This window comes from Vidua chalybeata, chromosome Z (assembly GCF_026979565.1).
Source record: "Vidua chalybeata isolate OUT-0048 chromosome Z, bVidCha1 merged haplotype, whole genome shotgun sequence".
Taxonomy (NCBI): Eukaryota; Metazoa; Chordata; class Aves; order Passeriformes; family Viduidae; genus Vidua; species Vidua chalybeata.
The window spans coordinates 38,881,928-38,906,089 of record NC_071570.1 but is presented as its reverse complement, the minus strand read 5'-3'; the positions used below and the strand labels follow the sequence as shown (position 1 = coordinate 38,906,089).

Sequence of the window (24,162 nt, the reverse complement as noted above, 5' to 3'; positions counted from 1 at the left end):
GCTGGTGGACAGCAGAGTGCTTGATCACCAGGGGCTCACTGCACCATATAAAGAACACACTGGAGCATTTTAAGGGGGAACCTGGTAGAAATTATATCATTAAATTTTCACATTTGAGAAAGTGTGCAAACCCCAGCTTTAACTAGCAACGTCTTTATGGGTTTATAGGCATTCATGTGGCCCTTTGCATTCCAGTGCCTGAATGCTATGCTGTAACAATAGTTAGCTATTTTAGAAGGGTGTTTATTTTCTAAACAGCTTACAACATAGGGAAGTACTTCTGTCCTTTCTTCTTTTTTCCTTTTAGTTCCTTATCTGAAACACAACTTTATCTGCATGAGAATTTGCTGTAGATTTGACCTTCGAGTCTCTGCTTTTGTGGCTACAGTGACATGGCTATTCAACAAGATAGCAGCACTCTTCTTATAGAATAAGGATATTTTATTTCATTTAGCACAGGTTTCAAAGTTGGTTGCGCTAATCCAGAAAGAAACTGCTTACCTTCCTGCATGTATATGCCTGACATAAGACAAAAGTTAGACTGTAAGCTTTTATTAGAAAAAGGAGGAATATCCTTTATCAAACGCTCAGAGAGGATATTTAAGGAAGGTGGGTATAGTACCTGTGGAATAATAACAAGACTGGATATATTAGTCATTGGCAAAATAAGAGAAGTCCAGTAGCAGGTAATGTCTTTTGTAACAAAAAAGGGGCAAGAAAAGGACAAAATTGAGCTGCAGTCAGTAGGGTTTTTTTTTTAACCAAATGAAGATGAGTGACGGTTCTCTAGTATAGAAATTCAGTGGTCAGACTTCAGTTTCTAAACTATGAGAAATGGGAAGATTCATATCCTCACCCCAAACAGGTGGCATTATTCCCTTCTCAGACCCTTGTGTGTTCTTTCACATAATGTCTTCATAGTTGGAAAAGGTGCATTTTAAAATTAAGATACAGAGAGAGATTACAAATATGAATTTGCATTAACTGCAGTTTTGCTTATTGCAGACAATTAGACAACAGAAATGGAAATAGATGGAATATTTATGGAAAAATATGGAATATTTATGTTTCCACTGTATTTACTGTCTCATAGTTATGAAAGTAACAATTCAGAGTTTAGATTTCTAAGTGTATTCTAATCTTGATGGCTCATAGTTCACAGGAAATTGTACTAAGATCTGATCTAAACCATGCAGTTATCTTCCATAGTTTGGAAAGCAAAGATAAATCATTGAAGAGAAAATAAGAGTTTATTCATGTTGGTTTTGATTTCAAGACAGGAACAGCCTCTCTGATCCTGGAAAGCTTACCTAACCATCTTTAAGAATCATCCTGTTTTCCATAGGTGTTTGTTTGAGGTTGTTACGTCAAGCCAGGTGAAACTAATATGAACACAGATTGTTAAGTCAAAAAATAATTGTGCTGTCCATATTGAATGGACCCAGCAAAAGTCCATAAGGATGTTACCTTTTTTAAATGTTTAACCTCTCTTGAAGAATGATCTGCCTGGATCAGGAAGATCTACTTGACTTGCAAAGTCAACACAAAATGATACTGGATCCTCCTAAAGATAACATATGCATAAAAATATTAGCTAAAGCCGTTCCACAAAGTTGAAGCTGCAAAACACAATACTGAATTATGAATCAGATCTGTTCTTTCCCATTATTTTTTTAAGCCATATATGGAGAAGGGAAATACTACATCCTCTAGATATTTATACAGATTTTTCTACTATACACAGTAAAACCCTCTGGAAAGCTTCCCAGACTATAATAAGATATGAGACCAGGCTTACAGACCAATGAATTTCTCACTGAGATTCTCTGATTTATCTTTAACTGCATTATATTTTGTAAAGAAATGCTTGGTGAGAAAACGTGTTATCTTGAGGGTCAGTGGACATTGAGTAATAGATGAAGATTCATTAACATCTTTCCCTAGAAACTTTTTGATGATAGCAATCAGGCAAAACCAAGAATTTGTTCTTCTCTGGGAAGTAACTTGCATGTAGATTGTGGACAGCACTGCATATGTTCGGAGGAGCATTGTAGAAGTGATTGTTCATATATGCAGTTCTTTGAAATGAATTGTTCTTCTGTGTCTTCCCTTCAGTCTCACCATTGTGGAGTTTGTTAGAATGCTCTGCCTGGCAGTAGGAAAAAGATTTTGTTATGATGGTACTTTTCTACTGGGTTTTCTTTGTTTGTTTGGGGTTTTGTTTTTCTTTAGTTATGGTTTGTTTGTTTGTTATTTTGTTTGTTTTGTTTTTTTCCAGTTGTTACTTTAATAGTTGCAGAAGTTTTGAAACTATGTGTTAATGACATCTGAAGAATACACATGCTTATAGTCTCATTTGAGACATATGCTGTACACTGATCACACACATTGCAGAAAACCGAGTTTTTACATTGGTGCTGACAGTCCTTCCACAAGATATTTGGGCATTCTATTAGATTATCAAATAACTTTTTAGTAAAGTCACTTCCTTTTTACTATTTAAAAAGCCATGCATGCTACAGCCAAATGAAACTGCATAAAGTGAAGACATGAAAGTAGGTACTAGGTTTTAGCAAACTTAGCAATAAAATTTGAAAATTGAAAATTATTGTACATGGAGTTGTCAATTTTAAAAAGGTTTGTGTTACATATCCTATTAATTGTTTTATAAAGTTTCCTATAAACTGAAAAGGCATTAGCATGTGTTTTATAACCCAATTCTTATTGCCATGTGGCTGGATTCTTGTAAGTATTTCTTTACCACTCTGAACAAAAAAAAAATAGGGCCTACATTATAAAATAGCAGATATTAAAGAAGGAATTTAGTAAGATATTTCTAGTGACTTTTGAGCTGCCCTGACTCAAGATAGCATAATTAATTGAGTAGAATACATATTAACAAGCTTCTGATGACCAAAAGTACAGAATATCCCTGATTTTCTTTAGAAAGGTTGAGAAGTCCTTCTCCATATATATAAGAATTGTACATATGTATGCAGTCATGCTTAACTCCTTTGTACAGCAAAAGTAAAACTCCATAGATTTGATTGTTTACAATACTCAGCAGCTAAGAAAACTGGGTATGTGGCACACTTACTACAGGGAACACTGTGACATAAAGAAAAATGTCAATGATAGCTTATAGAGAGTTTTATAATAATTCTATCTGTTCTCTACTTGAATAAAGGAAGCTCTACCTATTTCCTAAGAAAAGAAAAATGGGTAAGCTTATACGGTAATCTGAAATATCTGTAACAAGGAGAGAGTTGAAATCAAGCAGTAGTTGAATTTAGCATTGGAGAAATAGAAACTTGAAACTTCTGAGACAGAAATGAAATTAGTTTTACAAATATTTAAAGTAGTCAGCTTTTTCCACTTATGTCTAATGAATACTGTGATTTTTGATTTATATTTAAAAAATGAGTACTAAATAAAAAGTCAGTGAGAAAAGAAAGCAAGAGCAGATATTCCTAGGAGGCAATAGAATAGCCTGTGAGTTTTGTTTGTTATTTGAGGATTTAATGCAACTTTCATTCATTCACTTGTAGGTGTCTTTTTGCAATGTTTTTGTTTGGCCAGATTTATTATAGACTTCATGCTACGTGTGTAGTCCTGCTGATTTTAATGAAATTATCAACGGGCATAAACTTGAAAATACATTTAGAGAACCTGGATTTACAGCCAGCCCACTGTGAATTTCATCTGTGGAAATTGTCTTAAAACTTGTATATGTAAATTTTTCTGCATTCTGGGGCTGGATGTAGGCTCCTCATGCACTCTATAGGCATACAAAGTATGGGGACACAGAGCTCAGATGCACAGCTCTGCAGCATCCAGCCTTGACCTGGCTGTTATCCAGTCAGCTGCTGGTACACACAGAGGAAATGGTCTGCCCATGCTGCTGTACTTCAGTCTGAAGTCAAGTGCATAGTCCACAAAATTAATCATTAACCGAGAAACATGGCCAACCACACCATGAAATGTTTTTCAGCATTTTCAAAAGCAATATTGATAATTTAGATGGTTTTGGTACATTGTGATTGTGTAAGGATGGCAACCTAATACAAATAGGTAACAGTGAGCACAATGTGATGGAAGCAGGGACTACTTTAACTATCACTTTACTTTGTATATGTTTCATTATGTTGCTTCAAAAACCCCAATATTTGAAGTTAAATTATGTTTTTAAATGGACTTAAATGACTTGCAGAATATATTTTGATGGTGGAATCTCATGGTAATACTATTATAATTCCAATCAAAGAAGTTTAAAGAGAACTTATTATCATCCAGGAGATAGGATTTTTTTGGATGAATGTGTTGTGTATAGCAATTTGGAGGTGATTTCCTCTCTAAATAATATAGTGTGCATTGCGAAGGAGAGAGAGAGAGGCACTTAATGACAAAAATGTTTCTTCTGTTGCTGGAAAAAGATTAACAGTTTAGTCCAACAACTTGCAAATCTATGTAATAAGTTCTTCGATAAATAAGAATGAGACATCAAGTAAACAAACCCCAGAGAAATACTTTTGAATTGATTTGGTTTCCTTGTGTCAGTTGGAAAAATTTTGCCTGCAAATTTCTTTCATTCTGATTGCACATGGGTTTAATCATGGTTTCAAAATTATGAGAATGGTGTGATATTGTCTACCTATTTATCACTGTGGAAAAGAAACCTAATTTGTGGTTCAGCTAGCCATTTGTCTGTATTCAATAAAAATGTTTCAATTTTGTTTTGTAAAAAAATCAAGCAACAATTTGTGTTGCATCATCAAACTACCAGAAGGAGGTAAGAAAAAATCTGGAGCAAAAGCTGAGTTGTCAATGATTTGGCCTGTATTTAGGGATATGACCGCACAAGTTTTGCCACAGGTTATCTCTTCTTACTGGAAAAAGGAATATTACTGTCTTGGGTACACTAATTACTACGAATGATAGTAAACAGAAATATTAATGAGGCACTAAGAATCCATAATTTACTTACAACTGATAAACAACTTAGAAAACCTGATAAATTCAGAGGATGAACTGAAATAAGACTAAACTTTGTGGAATAGAGCAAGGATATCATTCTACAACGGTAATTGAAAAGGTGATTCAAAGGTAATTAATTTTTATGACTGAAGATATTTTATTGAAGGAAATGTGTATGCAATTTATTGTGTTATTATTTCTAACTGTAGTGTGAACTTTAAAAAAAGGCTGTCAAATACATTCAGGTCTATCCAACTATGATCTAACTGATTGCTTGTGGTTATCCTGTGAGTGGTTCCTGAGAAAGCATTGTAGTATTGGGCCCTCTTTTTTACTTCAGGTTGACATTTGCTCTTCTTACTCTCCACTAATAGGTAGCATAGATCAGTCAGTGTTAAAGGAGTTGCCTCCTGAGCTCCTGGCAGAAATTGAATCCACCATGCCACTTTGTGAACGTGTGAAAATGAACAAGCGCAAACGTAGCACAGTTAATGAGAAACCAAAATATGCTGAAATCAGTTCTGATGAAGATAATGACAGTGAAGAAGCTTTTGAATGTAAGTAGTAAATAATTCTGTTCCTTAAGGTGAAAAAAGCTAATATTTTAGTTTTACAAAAAGATACATTTTTTTTTTAAGTTGACTACCCTAAAACATATAGCCCCAAATTTGCTGTCCTGACAACTGCCTGGCCAAGATCTCTTGTTTCTCTTTAAAAAGAAAAATTACTTGATTGCAATTTTTCATCCAAGGTGAAAAGCAATGAGTTTTTAAATTTATTTTCCTGTTTACTTTACTGGAAACTGCTCTCTAGTTTTTTGGTTTTTTGTTTTGTTTTGTTTTGGTGTTTTTTTTTTTTTGTTTTTGTTTTTTTGGGTTTTTGGGTTTTTTTGGGTTTTTGTTTTTTGTTTTTTTTTTTTTTTTTTTTTTTTTTTTTGCTTGCAGTTGTACCAAAAAACATTTCTAACTATTCAGATGAAGGAATGTATCCTCTAAAGAAGCACAGAATTTACATACAAGTGTACACAGAGAGAAATTTCACTTAACAAATGCTTGAATTATTCTTAGTTTTATTGATAAGAAAATTGGAATATCCCCTCTTGAATTTTTATGACATAATAAATTGAGAATCTTACTGCACAGAAGTTTCTTAAAATATTTCTCTTGTCATACTCCTTGAAAAATGGAAGTTGCTCTTGATGAATTCTCAAAATACCATGTGCTGCTTCTACTATTCTTGAATTTACTGTTTTCAAAGGAAGAGAGGGAGTTTCTCTTTAGAGTTTTGCTGTGCAATTGAATAAAGTTCCTAAGGAAAAAAAATTGTTATTTGCCTCTAAGTTAAGAAGGCATTTCCTACTTCTTGATAGAAGTATGGTTGGTTAGGTTCTCTGGTTGTACAGTTAACCAGCACTGGAAATAAACTATTAGAACAAAGTGAATCAGTTCAGTGTGAGCAGTGTAGCCATGCAGGGCTACAGGAGAAGCCTGTTAGTCTGAGAAGCAGTCTTGCTTATAATAATGTTTTTCCCATGTTTTGCACCTTTGTTTATAGAAATTTCTTAGTGAACTTTCATAAAATATAATATTTTGGGGTTTAGTATTTCTTAAGGTCCAAAAGAGAAAGATTTGTTTGCTCTGCTTCTTAGTATGTTTCAAATTTTCATACAACATGAACCCTGTGTTTTTGCGCATGAAAATTATAACACCTTTGATCTTTATCAAAGAAGCTGAAAATAATGTCCTTCTGTTTGTTTGTTTTCCCTTTTAATTATAACTGAATAATGCTTCTTTGTGCATCAGTGTGATGTCTTGAGGTAAATTGTAATCAGTCTAAATTTTGGCATAGGATTAATGATGACTTGCTTTGTTCAGGAATTCTATATTCTCTGTTTGCCATATCATATCACCCTTATATAATGTTAATAATTTGGAACAGTGAATTAAAAAAATAAATTTAGTAAGCAAAATTATTTCAGTTGGTTGGGAATGGAGAGAATTGTAAACAATTTCAAATACCTTAGTCTATGTATTAGGCATAGTGGCTGTTGAAGTTCTCAAATACAAAGTAGAACAAGTTAAGGACAACTTTCACATTATATGCCTTGAGGATTTCTAGTTTTATTATATCCACTCAAGAGATCTGGCCATCATTTTAATCAATTCAGTGAGTACATGTGGTTTAAAAATAAATTACAGTATTTCTTAAAGAGTACTGTAGAACTGAATTAAATTTAAAACAGAACTATCAAAAGTGAAAGATCTATGGCAAATACACTGAATAGATTTGTATTGTTACAAATATATGTTTCTTAATTATTTTGTTTGCCATAAACTGTACTTTAAAAATATGATATAGTGATTAGTATAGAAAAGGAGGTTTCTTTGAATATTTCGTTAAGAAAGGACATGCCATTAAACTAAGTAATGAGAAATTAAAGATTGATGAAGTCCTTCTCTTACAGTAATTACTAAATGTGATATTGCATACATGTTTGTCAGAATTTAGAAGGAAATTGGGTGTTTATATTCCAAATAGTATTTATTTATGTATAAAATCAATCCTAACTCTTGAAATGTTATTAATGCTTACTTTTTTAGTCAATTTTATTGACTTCAAAATAAATATTGTAGAGCAATGATTGTGAATAGCTGCTCCAATGTTCATGTTATTTGTCTTGTAGAGCTGAACTGTAACCCATTCTGTTTTGTCATGCAGCATTGATAAACTGGTCAATCTAAAATTCTGCCAGAAAGCAATATTGGAAGTTAATTTTCTTGTGGAGATGTAACTGGGATCAGAATTCATCCTGAGCTTAGTGTTACAGATGATTTGTGAACTGGGAAAAGGGCCATCTGCCTTCACAAAACACTGTCTCATGGGGCAAAGGAATCAGTTAAGATGTGTAAAGCCTTTCCCCACAGAGCTCTTACTTTCTTCTCCAGTACATTTACTCCAGATATCATAGAATGGTTTGACATAGGTTTAGGAAGCATCCTTAAAGATCATCTAATCCCATTCCTGACATGGGCAGGAATGCCCCACTAGACCAGGTTGCTCATGGCCCTGTCCAGCCTGGCCTTGAGTATTTCCAGGCATGTTGCATCCATAGCTTCACTATGGATGAACCTACTCACTGCACCACCACCCTCATATAAAGATTTTCTTTCTGATCTCTAATCTAAACCTGTTCTCTTGCAGTTTCAACTTGTTGCTCCTTGTCCTAGGACTCCATGTTCTTGTGAAAGAGTTCACACAGGCTAACCTCTAGAGCCGGTCACAATCCCTCCCCTCTGAATAGTATCCATTCCCTCCAGTGTACCAGCTCTGTGTCATCTGCAGCTTGCTGAGGGTGCCCTCAATCTCACTGTCAGTGTCACCAAAATGTTAGAGTGCTGACCACGGCACCCACCCCTGCCCTGAGGGACAGCACTTGTCATTGGTCTCCATTTGATCATCAAGCCATTCACCGCAACTCTTTGAGTGTGACCATCCAGCCAATTTCCTACCCACTGAGTGGTCCCAGGTGGCTCACCATTTCTTCAGTCACAGTTAACTCTCTCAACCATTTTAGGCAGTGCTAGTACTCTGCCATCCTGAACATGGATGAACATCCTGAACTTTTCCAGAAGGAAGTCTGATCCAGATGCAATAAATCTTGAAACCTGAACTGAGTTATTATATTAAAGACTTGGACCACCTCTATTACATTTTTGGAATTTGAAACCGCTAGGGTTCATTGCAAAACAGAAGTGTTCCCTTAGGGGTTATTTTTATTAGTTCTGATCATAGGCTGACTACTGACTATAACCTGGTATATTTCTTACATTTCTTAATAAATGGCTTGTGGTAAGCACTTCAGTTCCAGTTCTGTGTAAATGCTTTGAGTCATTTTGCTCAGAAGCAATCTTATATACAGTCATACCAAGGAGACTTTGGTAGAGACATACAATATCAGGACTGTTATATGCAGGTCCAGAAGCAATAAACTGGCAATAAACACTGCCAGTCTGGAACGTGATATTTTGAAAGTATTTTGATCTTTGCAGTACAGTCTGTGTAAGACATCTCTTTGGTAGCTCAGTTAGCTGATTATGTTAAAAAATGGAAAGTTGGCTGATTTCATGGAGGAAGCTACCTCCTCATCCATTTCCTTTTCTTCAAAACTGAGCACTCTGTCAACTTCAAAACACTTTCTTTCAAAGTAACAGAGAACTGTCATTCTGCTCCCCCATTTTTATTTCCACCAAATCCCTATGCAATATTTACTCCAACTTCTTCAACATTCACTTTTACAGGGCTTTTTGGTCCTGCATGAAAATTAATTAGAATAATTATCTGTAGTAGAGGCTTGTTCTTTGGCCCAGAATTGTGACTCCAGCTTTCTCCTTTACACAAATTTCCTGCAGTATATATCAAGGCAAAATTTTAGTTGTCTTGGCAAAACAGAATATCTTTTAGAAAATAGATTACCAAGTCTCATTGGAACTTATTGGTGTGTTAGATGGACAAGGCAGTCACTGAATTGGAATATGGACACCCAGTAACAATTACAGTTTAGATAATTGGGGAAATTGTCTCTGTATTCTCTTATAAAAGGTCAAAACTTATTTTAGTTTCTTCAATTTTGTTTACTCTGCTTTTAAAAAGACAAATGTCCTGTAAATTCATATTTTAAATGTTTTCTGTTATCTTTGCCAATTTTAAGCACAGTTTTTCTGTAATTCAAAAGAAAACATTAAAATAAGTAATCCATAACAGAGTTGTATCTGATAACTTAAGTGTCCATTTGATTTAGAGAACAGCTATACTTTGGATTGTGTGTTGGACTTGAAATCATAGAATCATTTAGGACCTTTATGATCATCAAGTCCAATCTACAACTGATGCAAAGTCCACTACTAGACTATGTCCCTAAGCCCTACATCCACACATCTTTCAAATATTTTAAAATGTTCGATTTTGAACTATTAACAGTATAAGTTTTGTATTTAAAATGAAAATGCATTTATTTCTAGCTTCTCGTAAGAGACACAAAAAGGATAGAGATGAAGCTTGGGAGTATGAAGAACATGACAGGAGAAGTTCTGGTGACCATAGGAGAAGTGGTCATTACCATGAAGGAAGGAGGATTTCTGGTAGTGGCCGTTACCGTAATCGCAGTCCCGATGACTCTGATATGGATGATTATTCTCCTCCTCCTAGCCTCAGCGAGGGTAACTGATCACTATAAGGATTTAATTTTATTCCATAATACTAGTGTTTTTTAAATGAATATGTTAAATATTTTAAAGTGGACATCATTGCATGCAATATTGAGTACAAGTGTAAGACATGTAAATAATCCTTTCTTGAAGTTTAAGAAAGTGTTTGTTATTCTCTTAATTAGTGGCTAGAAAAATGAAGAAGAAAGAAAAACAAAAGAAGAGGAAAGCTTATGAACCTAAACTAACACCTGAAGGTAATTTTAGAAGATTTATTTCCTACAGGTGGTATTTTCTGCTTTATATTTAAGATAATTGTTTATTAATTTTCCTTTTCTTCTCCAGAAATGATGGATTCTTCAACCTTCAAAAGGTTTACTGCTTCAATAGAGAATATTTTGGAAAATCTGGAAGACATGGATTTTACAGCTTTTGGTAATACATCAGAAATTTTCAAAATGCTTACTGCAGTTAGAAACCCAAGAAAAAAACTGTGTTGGTATTTTTGAACTTCCTTCATGGTGACTTAATTTCATGTGATACCTTGCTAAAACCTACTGGGTTTATACGGCTTCCACCTTCAGTGATGGCCTTTACCTTTCCAATTTCACTTGCTGCTGCCTGAAGAATATCCTTCTTCCTCTCTGCAGAATCCAAAAGGGGCATAAATCATAATGAGTAGTGCTCTTGGAGTAGAAAGGATACTTATTTGGGATGTCATTAGGGTGTTACCTTCTGTCAAACATGTAAACAAGATGGTTCTCTTGCTAGCAATGTCTGAGGCACATAATTACACATCTGCTACTTGCAGATACGATTATTCAATTCAGACAGCAGAGTCCTTGTGAATTGATGACTAAGACACTGAATCACTTACCTATTTCAGTGGAAAAACAGACTCCTTAACTAAGTGTCTAAGGAAGTAGTTCATGTTGACAAAGGTGACTTTCTTTTGAAATGGATAAAGGAATAGTCATTAATTTTTTCCTACCATCTTTGTCACAAGATTAAAACAAGTTTATATAGTTTTTAAAGCCATAGTGTATGCAACCTTGAACTTAGAAGTGAAGTCATTGGATCTTTCTGTGTCTGGTAACATGATTTTTGTTATATATATATATATAAATACAATTAAGACTCAGATTATCTCAAGTTGCTTAATTTCATATGTGTTTTTCATCTATTGCTCTTGCCCAGATTTAGACTTCAAGGCTGCAATAGTTTAAGATTTGTTCTACTGAATTGAAAATTGTGGCAGAAGTACTGCAATAAATGGGGTTTGGTATTTTAAAAATTTTTAGTCTGTGACTTTCAGATGTGCACGCCTCATTTTAGGCTCTTAAATGGTATTTCAGAACCAGTCATACTTAACCAGTATTCATTGTTTCAACACAAGCAAAAGGTGTCATTATCAGTCTTTGTTAGATTCTAATTATTTGGAACTAATTATTAGATTATTTGGACAGTCAGGTCTTTTTTATCAGTTAGCACTTTCATATGGGAATAAAAAATACTAATTTCCTAGAAGTCTTATTAGAAATAGAACTGTTCATTTTTTTACTTTTTTTTTTTTTAATAAGGTGATGATGATGAGATTCCACAGGAATTGCTACTGGGCAAACATCAGCTTAGTGAGCTGGGTAGTGAATCTGCAAAAATCAAGGCAATGGGCATTATGGACAAGGTACTTCTTCATAATCTAACTATTTTTGGAACATAAAATATTCATTAACATACAAAAACTTACTTTTTCTGTAATGACATTCCACCCTTTTCAAGGGCACACAGAGCGGAAGATCAGCTGAGTTTCTGCTCACTTAGCTGAAGTGCTTAGGAAGTTACAACATCCTAACTGTTACTCTTTCTGAAGCTGAGACATTTTTGTTGAAAGGTTCTTCTCTGCATCCTGCTCTTCCCCAGTCAGCTCAAGGAACTTTTGTTGGTGCAAACTTGTTAATGTCTCACCTCTAGAAACAGTGTTCTTGATTTCCTTTTATCTTCCTGGAGCTCTTGGCTTTGGGCAGTCTTATGTTAAACTCTTTTCCTGCTCTTGACCACTTACATTTTTGGAGTGTCTGTGAAACCACGTACTATTATAATTACTCTGGACTATTCCAAATTTATATAATCCAAACTTTAGCTATTCCTCCTGGATTTTCCTTCAGTTTCCCTACCTACCTTTGAAGTTTGTGGGTGGCATGATCATTTCTCTTTCCTGATCATTCTCATCCTTAACCTCTGTTCCATATTTTTCACACATATATACATACATACATGTCCATATAAAATCAATTTTGTCACTTCTAATGGTGAATGGTATCCAGATGAGAGGAAACTGACTCTTCTCAAGGTTAACATATTCCACAAATTATTTAATCAGACTTATACAGTAAGTGTAAGTAAGTACAGAAGTAAGTGTACAGTAAGTACAGAAGATCAGTAAGTGAGTTCAGTTTACTTTTTTCAACATGCTACTTCTTTGAAGTTAACATTAATATTAAGAATACATTCCCCTTTTATTAACTTTCGAGTATCAGGGACTTAATTTCTGCTTGCTCATGCAGTATGGATTTTCTCCTAATAAAGCTCTATATGTAGATCATACATGGATTTGGTAAATTTCTATTTCTACAAGCAAATAACTACACAACATTAGTGACAGGCAATTTAAAAATTTGTTTCTGTGGAATTTGCTGCTTGAAAATGAAGTTTAATTGCAATCCTAGAATATATTTTGCCTGTTTCCATTGTAGCATCTGCATTCTCCTTATGCCAAATTGCTTACAGTTGAAATAATTCAGATTATACAAGTTCTGTCCTTCATTCCTCAATGTTCTTTTCAGCAATTTGGAATCATTTCTATTCCTGCAGTTATTTGACATGTTTCTTTATTTGTTTTAGCTCTCAACAGATAAAACAGTAAAAGTTCTGAATATTTTGGAGAAGAATATTCAAGATGGATCAAAACTTTCAACTTTACTTAACCACGTGAGTATGAAATTCCATAATTTCACACCATTGTGCAGAATAGTTTTCTTCACTTGACTCCTATTTAGTGATAGATTCAAATATTCTGTATGTGTGTGAAAGGGATTTTTGATACAATGTCTGTGATTGAGTTTGCCAAATTTTAATACTTGAAGCAAAATTCAATTAATTCTATTTTTTCAGTACTAATAATGTTTTACTATAGTAGTGACAACTAACAGATGTATTGGGAGCAACTATATTTTCTTTTGTTTCATTTTAGATATTATAGTAATCCTGAAATATTCATGGTAGTTCTGGTGTAATTTGTATTGTTGGGCATTTCTTTGCTATGTGTCCATAAAACATCCTTACAAAATGGAAGAGATACTGCAGGTTTCACGTAGAGTCTGTCTTTCTCTTGAGCATTAAGGAGGAAGTTTAAGTGTTCTTACACTACAAAGTAACAATGTCAATGTAAATAAAATTAACAGGAACTTTTATATTTTAGGATGGGGTTTTTTTTCCTAACATACCTAAAACTGCTCAAAGATTTTGAGGTTTTATGAGGTTGGTGTTCCATATTTCACATTTAATGTATTTATTTATACACTCTCTACTCAAAGCAATATTGCAGCAAGATTAGAATTGAGTTTTATAGGAAGAAACCTCCTAATCTGTAGAAATAAGAGAGTAGTGATTTATATGAGAAAGGAAGAATTTGAACTTGCACATGAAAACCAGACACATTATTGGTACCTCAATACTTTCATCTAGACAGTTTGTAGGGGTTTCAAAGTTCCAGTACATGGTTCTGAATTGTCTTAGACAATACAAAAAAAATGCGTAAAAAGGAAGTACTAGTTTACCTGGTCTACTTCATTGTGATGAAGTCTTTATGGTAATGATTTTAAAGTGATATTTTTCTTTTAGTTTTTTGGAGTAAAACTCGAAATTATTAAGTTAATTAAATTGTCCAGTGCTTGCAATTCAGAGACAAACTTGGATTAAAAAACAAAAAGAAACTTAAAAAAAGAAAAAACCAAACAAGTTTTAGATTTTCTTAAAATTGTTAAAATTTATTCAAATAATTGTGGCAAAAAAAGTCTCTCCTAAGAAGTAATGTTGCTACTTTTACAGTGCAGGGAAGATATCTTAGCTTCATGTCAGTATATTTTTCAGAGGCAGAGGATGCTTTAATATTTTCACTGACCTCTGATCTTTACAAGGAAAGCCAACAGTGTTAAAGTGTGTTGTCATATAGGTAGTAAAGACCCTTTTTCTCTGGAGGCTCTGTCTGTACTAGAGAAACTATGAGAAATTCTCCCTAGCTTTGGTGTAATAATGCTACTACAATCTTTAAGTAGTGCTGGATGGTCATATTTAACCTCATGTATGTTTGTTTTGGTACCTCAAATAAACACAGTAATACAGAGACTCAGTACTAAATGGACATATTGAAAAGAGATTGTTAGTAGGCAGGTTGGTCTATGAAGCAAAAAAAAATTGTGTACTTACAGTCCACTTTCATGGACTTGGAACAGCCTTTTTGTATAAGAATTCCCCCTAGTGGCAGAAATCAAATGGTTCAAAGCAGCAACTGGTACCACTGAAAAAAACACTGGATGAAGGAATTAGATTTTGCTTAATGTACATCGCTCTTAAATAGAGCATGCAGCAGTCTTCCCTCATAGTGCTTCCCAATGAGACAAAGAAACCTTCTTTATATTCTAACAGAAGAATACAGAATACAGGACTTTGAAGACCAGTAGCTTAGAGAGATGTTACAAACTTGTTGCTAGTAAAACAAGTATTACTTGATTTTTAAAATAAATTATTTTGGTATTGTAAAGAAAATACAATATTTTATACATGAATGTATGTAAGCATATTCATGTAATGTTATTTTCTTTTACTTGGTGAGAATAAAAATTTGATTTCTTGTTCATACTATCCTGTTTTTCTTGCCTGTTGCAGAATAATGACACTGAAGATGAGGAGAGATTATGGCGAGATCTTATTATGGAAAGAGTGACAAAATCTGCTGATGCTTGTCTTACTGCTATCAATATTATGACATCACCAAATATGCCTAAAGCTGTATATATTGAGGACGTAATAGAAAGAGTTATTCAGTACACAAAATTTCATTTGCAGAACACTCTCTATCCTCAGTATGATCCTGTGTATAGAGTGGATCCTCATGGTGGTTAGTATGCTAAGAAATCTTTCCATATTGAAAGCTATAAAATGTTAATCTACTGTATGATGATGTAAATGACTTTCTGGAATAAGATTTTTGTATGCAGCTTTTATACTGATAGTTCTTCCTTATCACATACAGTATCCTGAATTAATTTACTGTCAGTTTGAGGATGATGGAAACAGAGTAAAAAAACAATGAAATGTGTCATCTGAAGAACTTAGTCATATAGCACCTTAGTTTAATGGAATAATGTCAATGTAACCAAAGTATTTAGACTAAAGTATTTAGAAGTTTGAACTTCTATGTCTTGAAATAAGTGATTTCATAGTAATATGAAATGCGACTAGCCATGTATAGCCATGTATCTCATTTGTTTCAAGAAAAACTGTTTAGCTTCTAGCCTTTTGTTTTCATGAACATACCTACAGATGCATGGCTCCAAATTCAAGATCCTTTCTAAAAATCTCAGGTCCAGCATTTAGAGTAATTATGAAAAATATTTATCATGTGAAATTCTTGCTTTTGAGCTGATGCTACTGAGTAGTTTTTCTAAATTGCTTATGCAAAGCTGTAATCATGCAGTTGTTTTGGGGGCACTTTGTGAGGAAGATCATCTTTCTAGTATTTGAAACACTGAAATCACTAATGAATATGTATTTTATTTTCTAGGTGGTGTTTTAAGTTCAAAAGCAAAACGTGCCAAGTGTTCCACCCACAAGCAAAGAGTTATAGTGATGTTGTATAACAAAGTTTGTGACATTGTCAGCAGCTTGTCAGAGTTACTGGAGATACAGCTTCTCACTGATACAACTATTCTTCAGGTAGGTTTTTTTCAGAATTCCTGTCCAAAAATGTTAGCTTTGCTTTTCCTGGAGTAAATGTGAAGTATAATTGTCTCAGTGACATGAAGTTTGAAATCAGTACAAACTTTTGAATTCTTAATATCAGAGTGACTAGTTTGTTGTGCAGTATGTTATTTGCATCTTCTCTTCTGCACTTAAGAAAAGTTTAACCTGATTGTATTGAGTATAGAGTAGTAGAACCATTTATAGTGGAAAAGATCCTTAAGAACATTAACTCTAAACTGCAAAGTGCACCACTAAACCATGTCCTTAAACATCCTATCCACATGTCTTTCAAATATCTGTGGGGATGTTGGCTGAACTGCTTCCATGGGCACTTAAAATCCAATCTAAACCATCCCTGGCACAATGCATGGCCCATTTCCTCTGTCTTGTCGCTTGTTAGCTGGGAGAAGAGACCAGCCTCACTTGGCTACACATTCCTTTCAGGGTATGGTAGAGGACTATAAGGCCTCCCTTGGTGCCTCCTCTCCTCCACACTAAACAGCCTAATACTCCCTCAGCCACTTGTCATAAGACCAGTGCCTTAATTTAATAACTTTATTTGCAAATAATATTAAGTAATTGTTGAATGCCTTACCTGCTGAATGAATCACCGACTTGTGAAACTTGTAAGTACCAGTATGTTAGTCCTATATACTTAAAATAACTTCTGTCCATTGATAGGTGTCATCGATGGGAATAACACCATTCTTTGTAGAAAATGTCAGCGAGCTACAGTTATGTGCCATCAAATTAGTGACTGCAGTAAGTACTTCTCAATTTGTGGGTTCTTGTGACTGTCCTGCTGAGATTTCTTAGGGCATTTACATGGGCTGTGTTTTCTCTCTGGTAGAGAATTGGAGTGTAGAATTAATGCTATTCTTGCATGTTTTTACAGTTCAATGTCATAATATGGAAATAGTGTTGTATCTACCTGAGCTGCCCCAATTTGCAGAGTACTGTATAGAGGGAAATTGCCTACTTCAAGCAAGAAGCTTCTTAATTTTGATTTATCAGTTAAAGTGTAAACACAAACTCCTTCCACTTAACCTCTTTTATTTTAAGAAATCTCTTTGTTTTTAAATCTTTAATCCTAGCTATGTCGTTTTCATTATTTCCTATGTTCAGATTTGAACTTAGCCAATAAGTCATAGAACTAGTATGGTATTTCTGTATAATAGAACAAATTCTTTTCCTCAGAAGAGGTGATTATCTGAAAAATCACAGGATAGGTAAAATATTATTTCAGGAAAAATGTAGTGGAACACAAATGTCCTTGTTCAAGTGGGAGATTTTAATTATTGTAAGAATTATATACTTCAGTGTTCTGCCCAAACAAAAGGGGTGGCAAAATCAACAGTTCTGATTCTGTAAATTGAAAGAACATATCACGTCAAGCATCAATATTAAAGCCTGGCATATGAAGTAAAACTGTACTCTACAACCTACATATGTTCACATAAATTGTGTTACAACAAAGTTTTTCTTTGTACTTAGAGAAGTAAATACTAAGTCCAAAAACTTAGTATTATACTGTTTGACTTTCCAATGTAATGTGTTATACCATTGACAAAAATATTTTAAATAGAAGTTATTTTCAAGACCTGTTACACATTTATGTCATATAAAGATTTTTTTTAAATCTCTATTTGGAAAAGTTTTAATTATTTTTTACAGAAATGCTTGCATTGAGAAAACAACTCAATAACAATAAGGTGATTTGTAATTTATTGAAGCGTCATGTGAAGTGTATGCTGTCATATAATTATTTACAATATATTTAGAAACCTATATTTTATGTAACAATAAATCATTGTCTAATAATCCTGTAACTATTAAATAGGTGTTCTCCCGGTATGAAAAACACAGACAGCTAATATTAGAAGAAATTTTCACTTCCCTTGCGCGACTACCAACCAGCAAGAGGAGTTTGAGAAACTTCAGGTAACTTCTGATCTAAATGAATAACTTGTAGACTATAGCATTTATAGTTTTTTGCAGGTTGAGATTTCAAAACAAATTGTTTGACAAACGTAATAATTGCTCAGTTTTATGCTATCACTTTAGTGCCTACTTACAGAAATAATTGAAACATTATTTTTCTCACTAAGAATGTGAATGAGTGTAATGTTAGTGTGTGTTGAGGATTATTTTTTGTGGGTCAATTCTTTAATTCTGTTTGTATGGAGTTACATGATTTCTTCATTGCTAAATCTTTGTAGGAAAATTCTGGCTGAATTGCTTTGGGGATACACTCAGAGCACTCTTTTCAGGAAGGAAAAAGTTTCATATCCATATCATCTCACATGTCAGAGTTTACCACCTTTTGATGTTGTTAAGTGTAGCAATAAGATGGTGTTGGTGTGTGTGTATGGGCAGTAAACTCATACTATTTCTGAGGTTACATCAGGGAGAAACATAGTCTTCTTACCAATTTAAGACAGTTGCCTGCTGAAGTTTGTAATATGCAATGCTTCTGCAGATTATTGTAGGTGTAGCCCTTGTTAAAATCAGTGTAGGTCATGGTCATTATTTTCTCTTTTCTGAAAGTCGTATACATTTCACATACACTAAATACTACAGAAAAATTATTACAGCAACAGTTTGGTGTGTTTGGTTGTGTTGTGTTGGAGAGAACATGGTATTATACATAATAAGCTGTTTAAGTATTATTAAGTATTTTAACAGGTAGATGTTTGTTTTATTAAATATTCCTGTAGCTGTGTCAGTCAGTGAACTGTGTGCTATTTCAGTTCACATCTTCTGTGCAAGAATAATACTTACTGGTTTTGTTAGGTCAAATGTTGCACTGCATAAAAACAAGCAAATGAATAGATTAATACCTATAATGTGTGAAATATCTACCTTTCAAATAATTTTTGAAAGATACTACTTAGGAGCAAAAATTTTTCTTGTGTTTTGTCCTTTTTGTTTACTTTTAGTGTTAAAACTGTCTTTTGTTATTAACAGGTTAAACAGCAGTGACACTGATGGAGAGCCTATGTACATTCAGATGGTAACAGCACTAGTTCTGCAACTTATTCAGTGTGTGGTGCACTTACCATCAGCAGAAAAGGATTCTAATTCAGAGGAGGAATCAAACAAGAAAGTAAGATATTTTTAAAAGCCTTTCTTTATGTTTGTGTGCAGAAATGTGTGTTCGTAGGTATAATACTTTACTACAGTGCTGTAGTAATCAAGTATTGTAATTTTAGGTCTGCTGTAATTTTTTGATGCATAAGAAATGCTGATATGGAAATCATAGATCTATGCTGAGATAATAGACAAATGTATCTTGTTATTTTTAGGTGGATCAAGATGTGCTTATTACTAACTCATATGAAACAGCCATGAGGACGGCACAAAACTTCCTTTCTATTTTTCTTAAGAAGTAAGTACTGTTGCATTCTTTAGTGTATTAAACCCAACTCCAAATGAATACTTTAAAACCTGGCCACTGAACAGTGACAAATACCTATTCATAAAGTTATTTATAATAATATACTTTATAAATCCCTAAGAGAGCTTCTTGCCTAGACAAAAATGTTTATAGAAGAGAAATTCTGCAGATTGTTGTTCATACATTTAAGAAGCTGTATCACATTTCATGTAGGATTCCTTTATTATGGGTGTCTAACTTACCTGAAGGCTGAGCAAATATTTAAGTGGTGAAATCATGCTGATTCAGTGATCAGATATAAAAATCTGATCACCGAATTATTACTTTCACTGAGCTAAAGTTAAGAGTGTCACTAACTGAAAAAGGAATAACAAATGTACCTAAATTAACTCTAGGATTTCAAAGAACAAGTCTTTAGGTTTCTATTGTATTCATTTCTACCGAAAAGCTATTTAATAAGCCATTTAGCAATTGCATGCTTCTGATGTTAAACTTAGGGATGATATATAGAAGTCAAAAAGTATCAGGAATGTTAACTTTTGGTGGTTTTTTGTTGTTGATTTGATTTGTTGGTTGGTTGGCTGGTGTTCTTTTAGCATTCTGATTGTAACCTTTGTGAAGCGTAATACTGGGATGTGCTATCACTATCACATAAACGAAATCAAGCTTAAAGAATATAAACATACCAACTCTTAAATATCCTACTCTAGCTTCAATTTTGTAATTCTACCTACTTTGTCTATCCAAGTTAATACAGACTTTAATGCAAAGCTAAAAATAAAAATCTTAGCAACAAAATTCTGCTGTCATGGATTAGCTGCTTTATTTCCAGCGCAACTTGGAGGGATAACTGTTTAAGCTATTTCTCTACAAGCAAATAAAACAAATTTTCTGCTAGTATTTCAGATTTGTTTTCTTGGAATTGCATAAAACTGTTTTTTCTGATTAAACATAGATTTACTTCTGTTTATATCAGAATAAAAACTTTATATGACTGTTGAATTTGCTTACAAAAAGCATTTTCTTGTTAACAGGTGTGGCAGCAAGCAAGGGGAGGAAGATTACAGGCCACTGTTTGAGAACTTTATTCAAGATCTTCTTTCAACAGTCAATAAACCAGAATGGCCAGCTGCAGAGTTGCTACTTAGCTTACTAGGAAGGCTATTGGTAAGGGATTCTTGTTTTTAACTATATGAATTCATTCCTTATTACAGTGAAGACTTGTTTATTTCTGCTAAATAAACACTACTACTGTAGGAATGCTTTCTGATTGTTGACACACATGCAGTATATAAGGATTTCCTTGCATGTAACACTACTATGCAATACATAAATAATAGAATTTTGGTTAGAGAATCAATCATATGGAACTTGTTAAAAATTGTATGTATAGTTTCTCATGGAAGTCCAGATTCATTATTTGATTATATTTTCAACATTATAACAGTTGAAACATTATCAACTGTCATTTCATAGCATCTTATAAGTGCATGTATTTATCTGGAGTAAAGTCAGACTAACCGCTGTATTTATACATATTAAGTCTCTTCTCTGGACTATTCCCTTTGCACAGAACCAGAAAGCAGCTCACTGGTTTGGTTTTTTGAGTGTTGCTCTTCAGTATTATAATGTAATTAATTTAGTAATTTGAGCTGCTTCTTGAAGAAGTACTGTATGGTCTTGTTCTTGGTAAAATGTAGCTTTATATTTGTGTGAATAATGAGGAGGTAGCATTATGGTGCTTAAAATCTCTGCTGTTAGAAATCCGCTGTGCTAGTTGTCCAGTTTGTGTAATGAAAATATGTATTTTAAAAACTCTGACAGACATATTTGTTGAGCAAGAGAGACTCAATAAAAAAGAAATATTTATATAAAGTAAGTAATATATGTGTGAATTAATAGTAAATTATATAATTTCATGCAATATGGAAGTTAGGTGGAAATTTTAATAAGGTAAAGCAATCTTTTGTGAGAAGAATCTCTGTGGCATAAATAAATATTTATTTTTAAATGTCTGTTTTGCTTTTCTTAGGTTCACCAGTTCAGTAACAAATCGACAGAAATGGCATTAAGAGTTGCATCTCTTGACTATCTTGGAACTGTAGCGGCAAGACTGAGGAAAGATGCAGTCACTAGCAAAATGGATCAAGGATCTTTAGCCAGAATCCTCAAACAGGTGTGTGAGACATCCAGGGCAGCCGGATGGAGATCTATCCATTCAAATACTTGAAATCTGAATACTTGAAAAACTGACATTATGGAGAATCAGTCTTAATTCACTGTTTAGGTTTCTGAATCAAATATACACAATTTATAAGTATCACATTTGTTAACTCATGTCTTAACTCATGTGCAAAAGGATTGCACCATTTCAGTAGTGATCCTATAAATTAATTAGTTACAGTGGTTAGTCAGTTTTCTTGTGACAATACTGTGGAAATAATGGAGTAACAGTTGGATTCTATCTTAAGAGGCCTTAAAAATGCATATGAACCTGCATTTGCTATTGCGAAGTGGAACCTGAGTTTCTGGCACTCAAGTACATACTTTAGAGAGTTAATCTATTAGTCTTGCCGGTCTAGTTTTTACATTGTATAATTTGACGTTTTGGGGGTGGTTTTTTTCCGGAACTTGCATATGTGTCTGTAGTGGGTTGATGCTGGCCAGATGCCAGGCCCTCACCCAAGCTGCTGTGTCTTCTCTCTGCAGCTGTATAGAGGAGAGAAAATGTAAGGAAGGGTCCATGGGTTGAGATTAGGACCAGGACAGATCATTCACTAAATACCATCACAGGCAAAACTGGCTCAACTTAGAGATATGAAGTGAATTTATTATTAACAAAATCAGAGCAGAATAATGAGAAGTCAAATAAATCCTTAGAAACACCTTTCCCACCCTATTCCCTCCTTCCCTCTACCTCTTACCACAGCAGTGCAAGGAGACAGGGAATGGGGGTTGTGGTCAGTTCATCACCTGGGCTTCTCTCCCTGCTGAGGGAGAGGAGGAGTCATTCCCCTGCTGCACCGTGGGGTCCCTCCCACGGGAGACAGTTCTCCATGAACGTCTCCAGCATGGCTCCATCTCATGGACAGCAGCCCCCTGCAAATTACTGCAGTGTGAGTCCATCCCATGGACAGCAGCACCCTTCAAACACTGCAGCAGTGGGTCACTCTTCTGTGGGGTGCAGGCTGCTCCAGCCTGGGAGCAGGGCCCTCTTCCCACAGATCTCCCACAGGCTCACAGGCTCCTCTCAGGCATCCACCTGCTCTGGCATGGGCTCCTCCAGGGGCTGCAGAGGAATCTCAGTTCCAGTGCCTGGAGCATTTCCTCCCTCTCCTCCTTCACTGACCTTGTGTCTGCAGGATTGTTCCTCTCACATGCCTGGCCACAATTACATCTGAACAATAACTTTCTTGTTCTTTCTTCTAAAATATGTTATCACAGAGACATTACCACCATCTCTAATTAGCCTAGCCTTGGCCAGCAGCACCTCCATCTTTGGAGCCACCAGGGACTGGACCTGCTGGACATCTGGCAGCTTCTCACAGAAGCTACCCCTGTAGCTTCCCTCACTACCAAAATCAGGCATGCAAAGTCTTTCATTAGAGTCTCCATATTTGGATTTCTGCTGATGCTGCTCAAAATCTACAGGAGTGGCAACATATGCTAAAGCAGAGTATACATTTGGGCTCTATACAATACATAATATGAGAAAATCCCATCTCCCATGTGCCCTTTTACAAACGAGGACTTGCATTTTTCTTGTGGACGTTATACATTTCTTTCTGAACTGTTGTCACTTTCCTGAAAAGACTACACACCTACTACACATATTTTAAAATGGCCAATAGATTTATATTGGAGGAAAAACTTCTATACTTTTCAGGCATTCAATTAAAGAGTAAAAGTCATCTACTCCTTTATGAGGCTTATTCTTCCCATAATTTGTTTCTGTTAGAATATTCTACAACATGCAGTGTCAAATATTTATGTCCATGGTGTAATATAATTTATGTATGATAAGGGACTCTGTTGACAGTGATTCTGACAATTTTACATTATACTTAGTAAGTATTTCAGAAGAATCCTTTTCTCTTTTTTTTACTCTCAGAAGTTGTAATAGTATTGAAAAATATTCTAGAAAGATACATACCTGAGCAGTGACCTGAATTTTTCTGTTTGATTTCAGGTTTTTACAGGATAAGGTAGCTGCTAGGCATTGGCATCTGCAGAAAATAAAATTGCTGTGGGCGATTAAGTGTTAAAGCATTTTTTTTTTTCAATATCTCTGGAAACTTAACATCATTAATGGTAGACCGTATCATCCATGCATTGTAGAGAGCGTGTTCTATACTATTCTATAGTGTTCTATATCGGGGTAGACTGTTGTGTTACTTGTAAATTTGTAAGAGAGCAACAATTTGTACAGTACAGCTGACCTTACTTACCTGGTCAAATGGTAAGAAAATAAGAAAATCTATTTGCTGTTGTCATCAGAAACTTATATTATAAGTTAATTATTCAGAAATTAGCTCACAACTCTACAGATTTTTCTTCCCTGCTAAA

The 24,162-nt window shown here is 34.4% G+C and overlaps 1 protein-coding gene across 5 annotated transcripts in view; it reads left to right on the top strand.

Annotated features, from left to right (window-relative positions):
- NIPBL (NIPBL cohesin loading factor) overlaps positions 1–24,162 on the top strand; it is a 151,373-nt gene that overhangs the window by 101,610 nt on the left and 25,601 nt on the right. For all 5 annotated transcript variants that reach the window (XM_053932643.1, XM_053932646.1, XM_053932641.1 and 2 more), the window contains 14 exons: positions 5,349–5,531; positions 9,993–10,190; positions 10,364–10,435; positions 10,524–10,613; positions 11,759–11,862; positions 13,080–13,166; positions 15,123–15,354; positions 16,021–16,172; positions 16,881–16,961; positions 18,040–18,140; positions 19,167–19,305; positions 19,505–19,587; positions 20,631–20,763; positions 21,629–21,772. In XM_053932643.1, the coding sequence (XP_053788618.1) occupies positions 5,349–5,531; positions 9,993–10,190; positions 10,364–10,435; positions 10,524–10,613; positions 11,759–11,862; positions 13,080–13,166; positions 15,123–15,354; positions 16,021–16,172; positions 16,881–16,961; positions 18,040–18,140; positions 19,167–19,305; positions 19,505–19,587; positions 20,631–20,763; positions 21,629–21,772 (1,799 nt within the window). The remainder of the gene's footprint in view (positions 1–5,348; positions 5,532–9,992; positions 10,191–10,363; positions 10,436–10,523; positions 10,614–11,758; positions 11,863–13,079; positions 13,167–15,122; positions 15,355–16,020; positions 16,173–16,880; positions 16,962–18,039; positions 18,141–19,166; positions 19,306–19,504; positions 19,588–20,630; positions 20,764–21,628; positions 21,773–24,162) is intronic.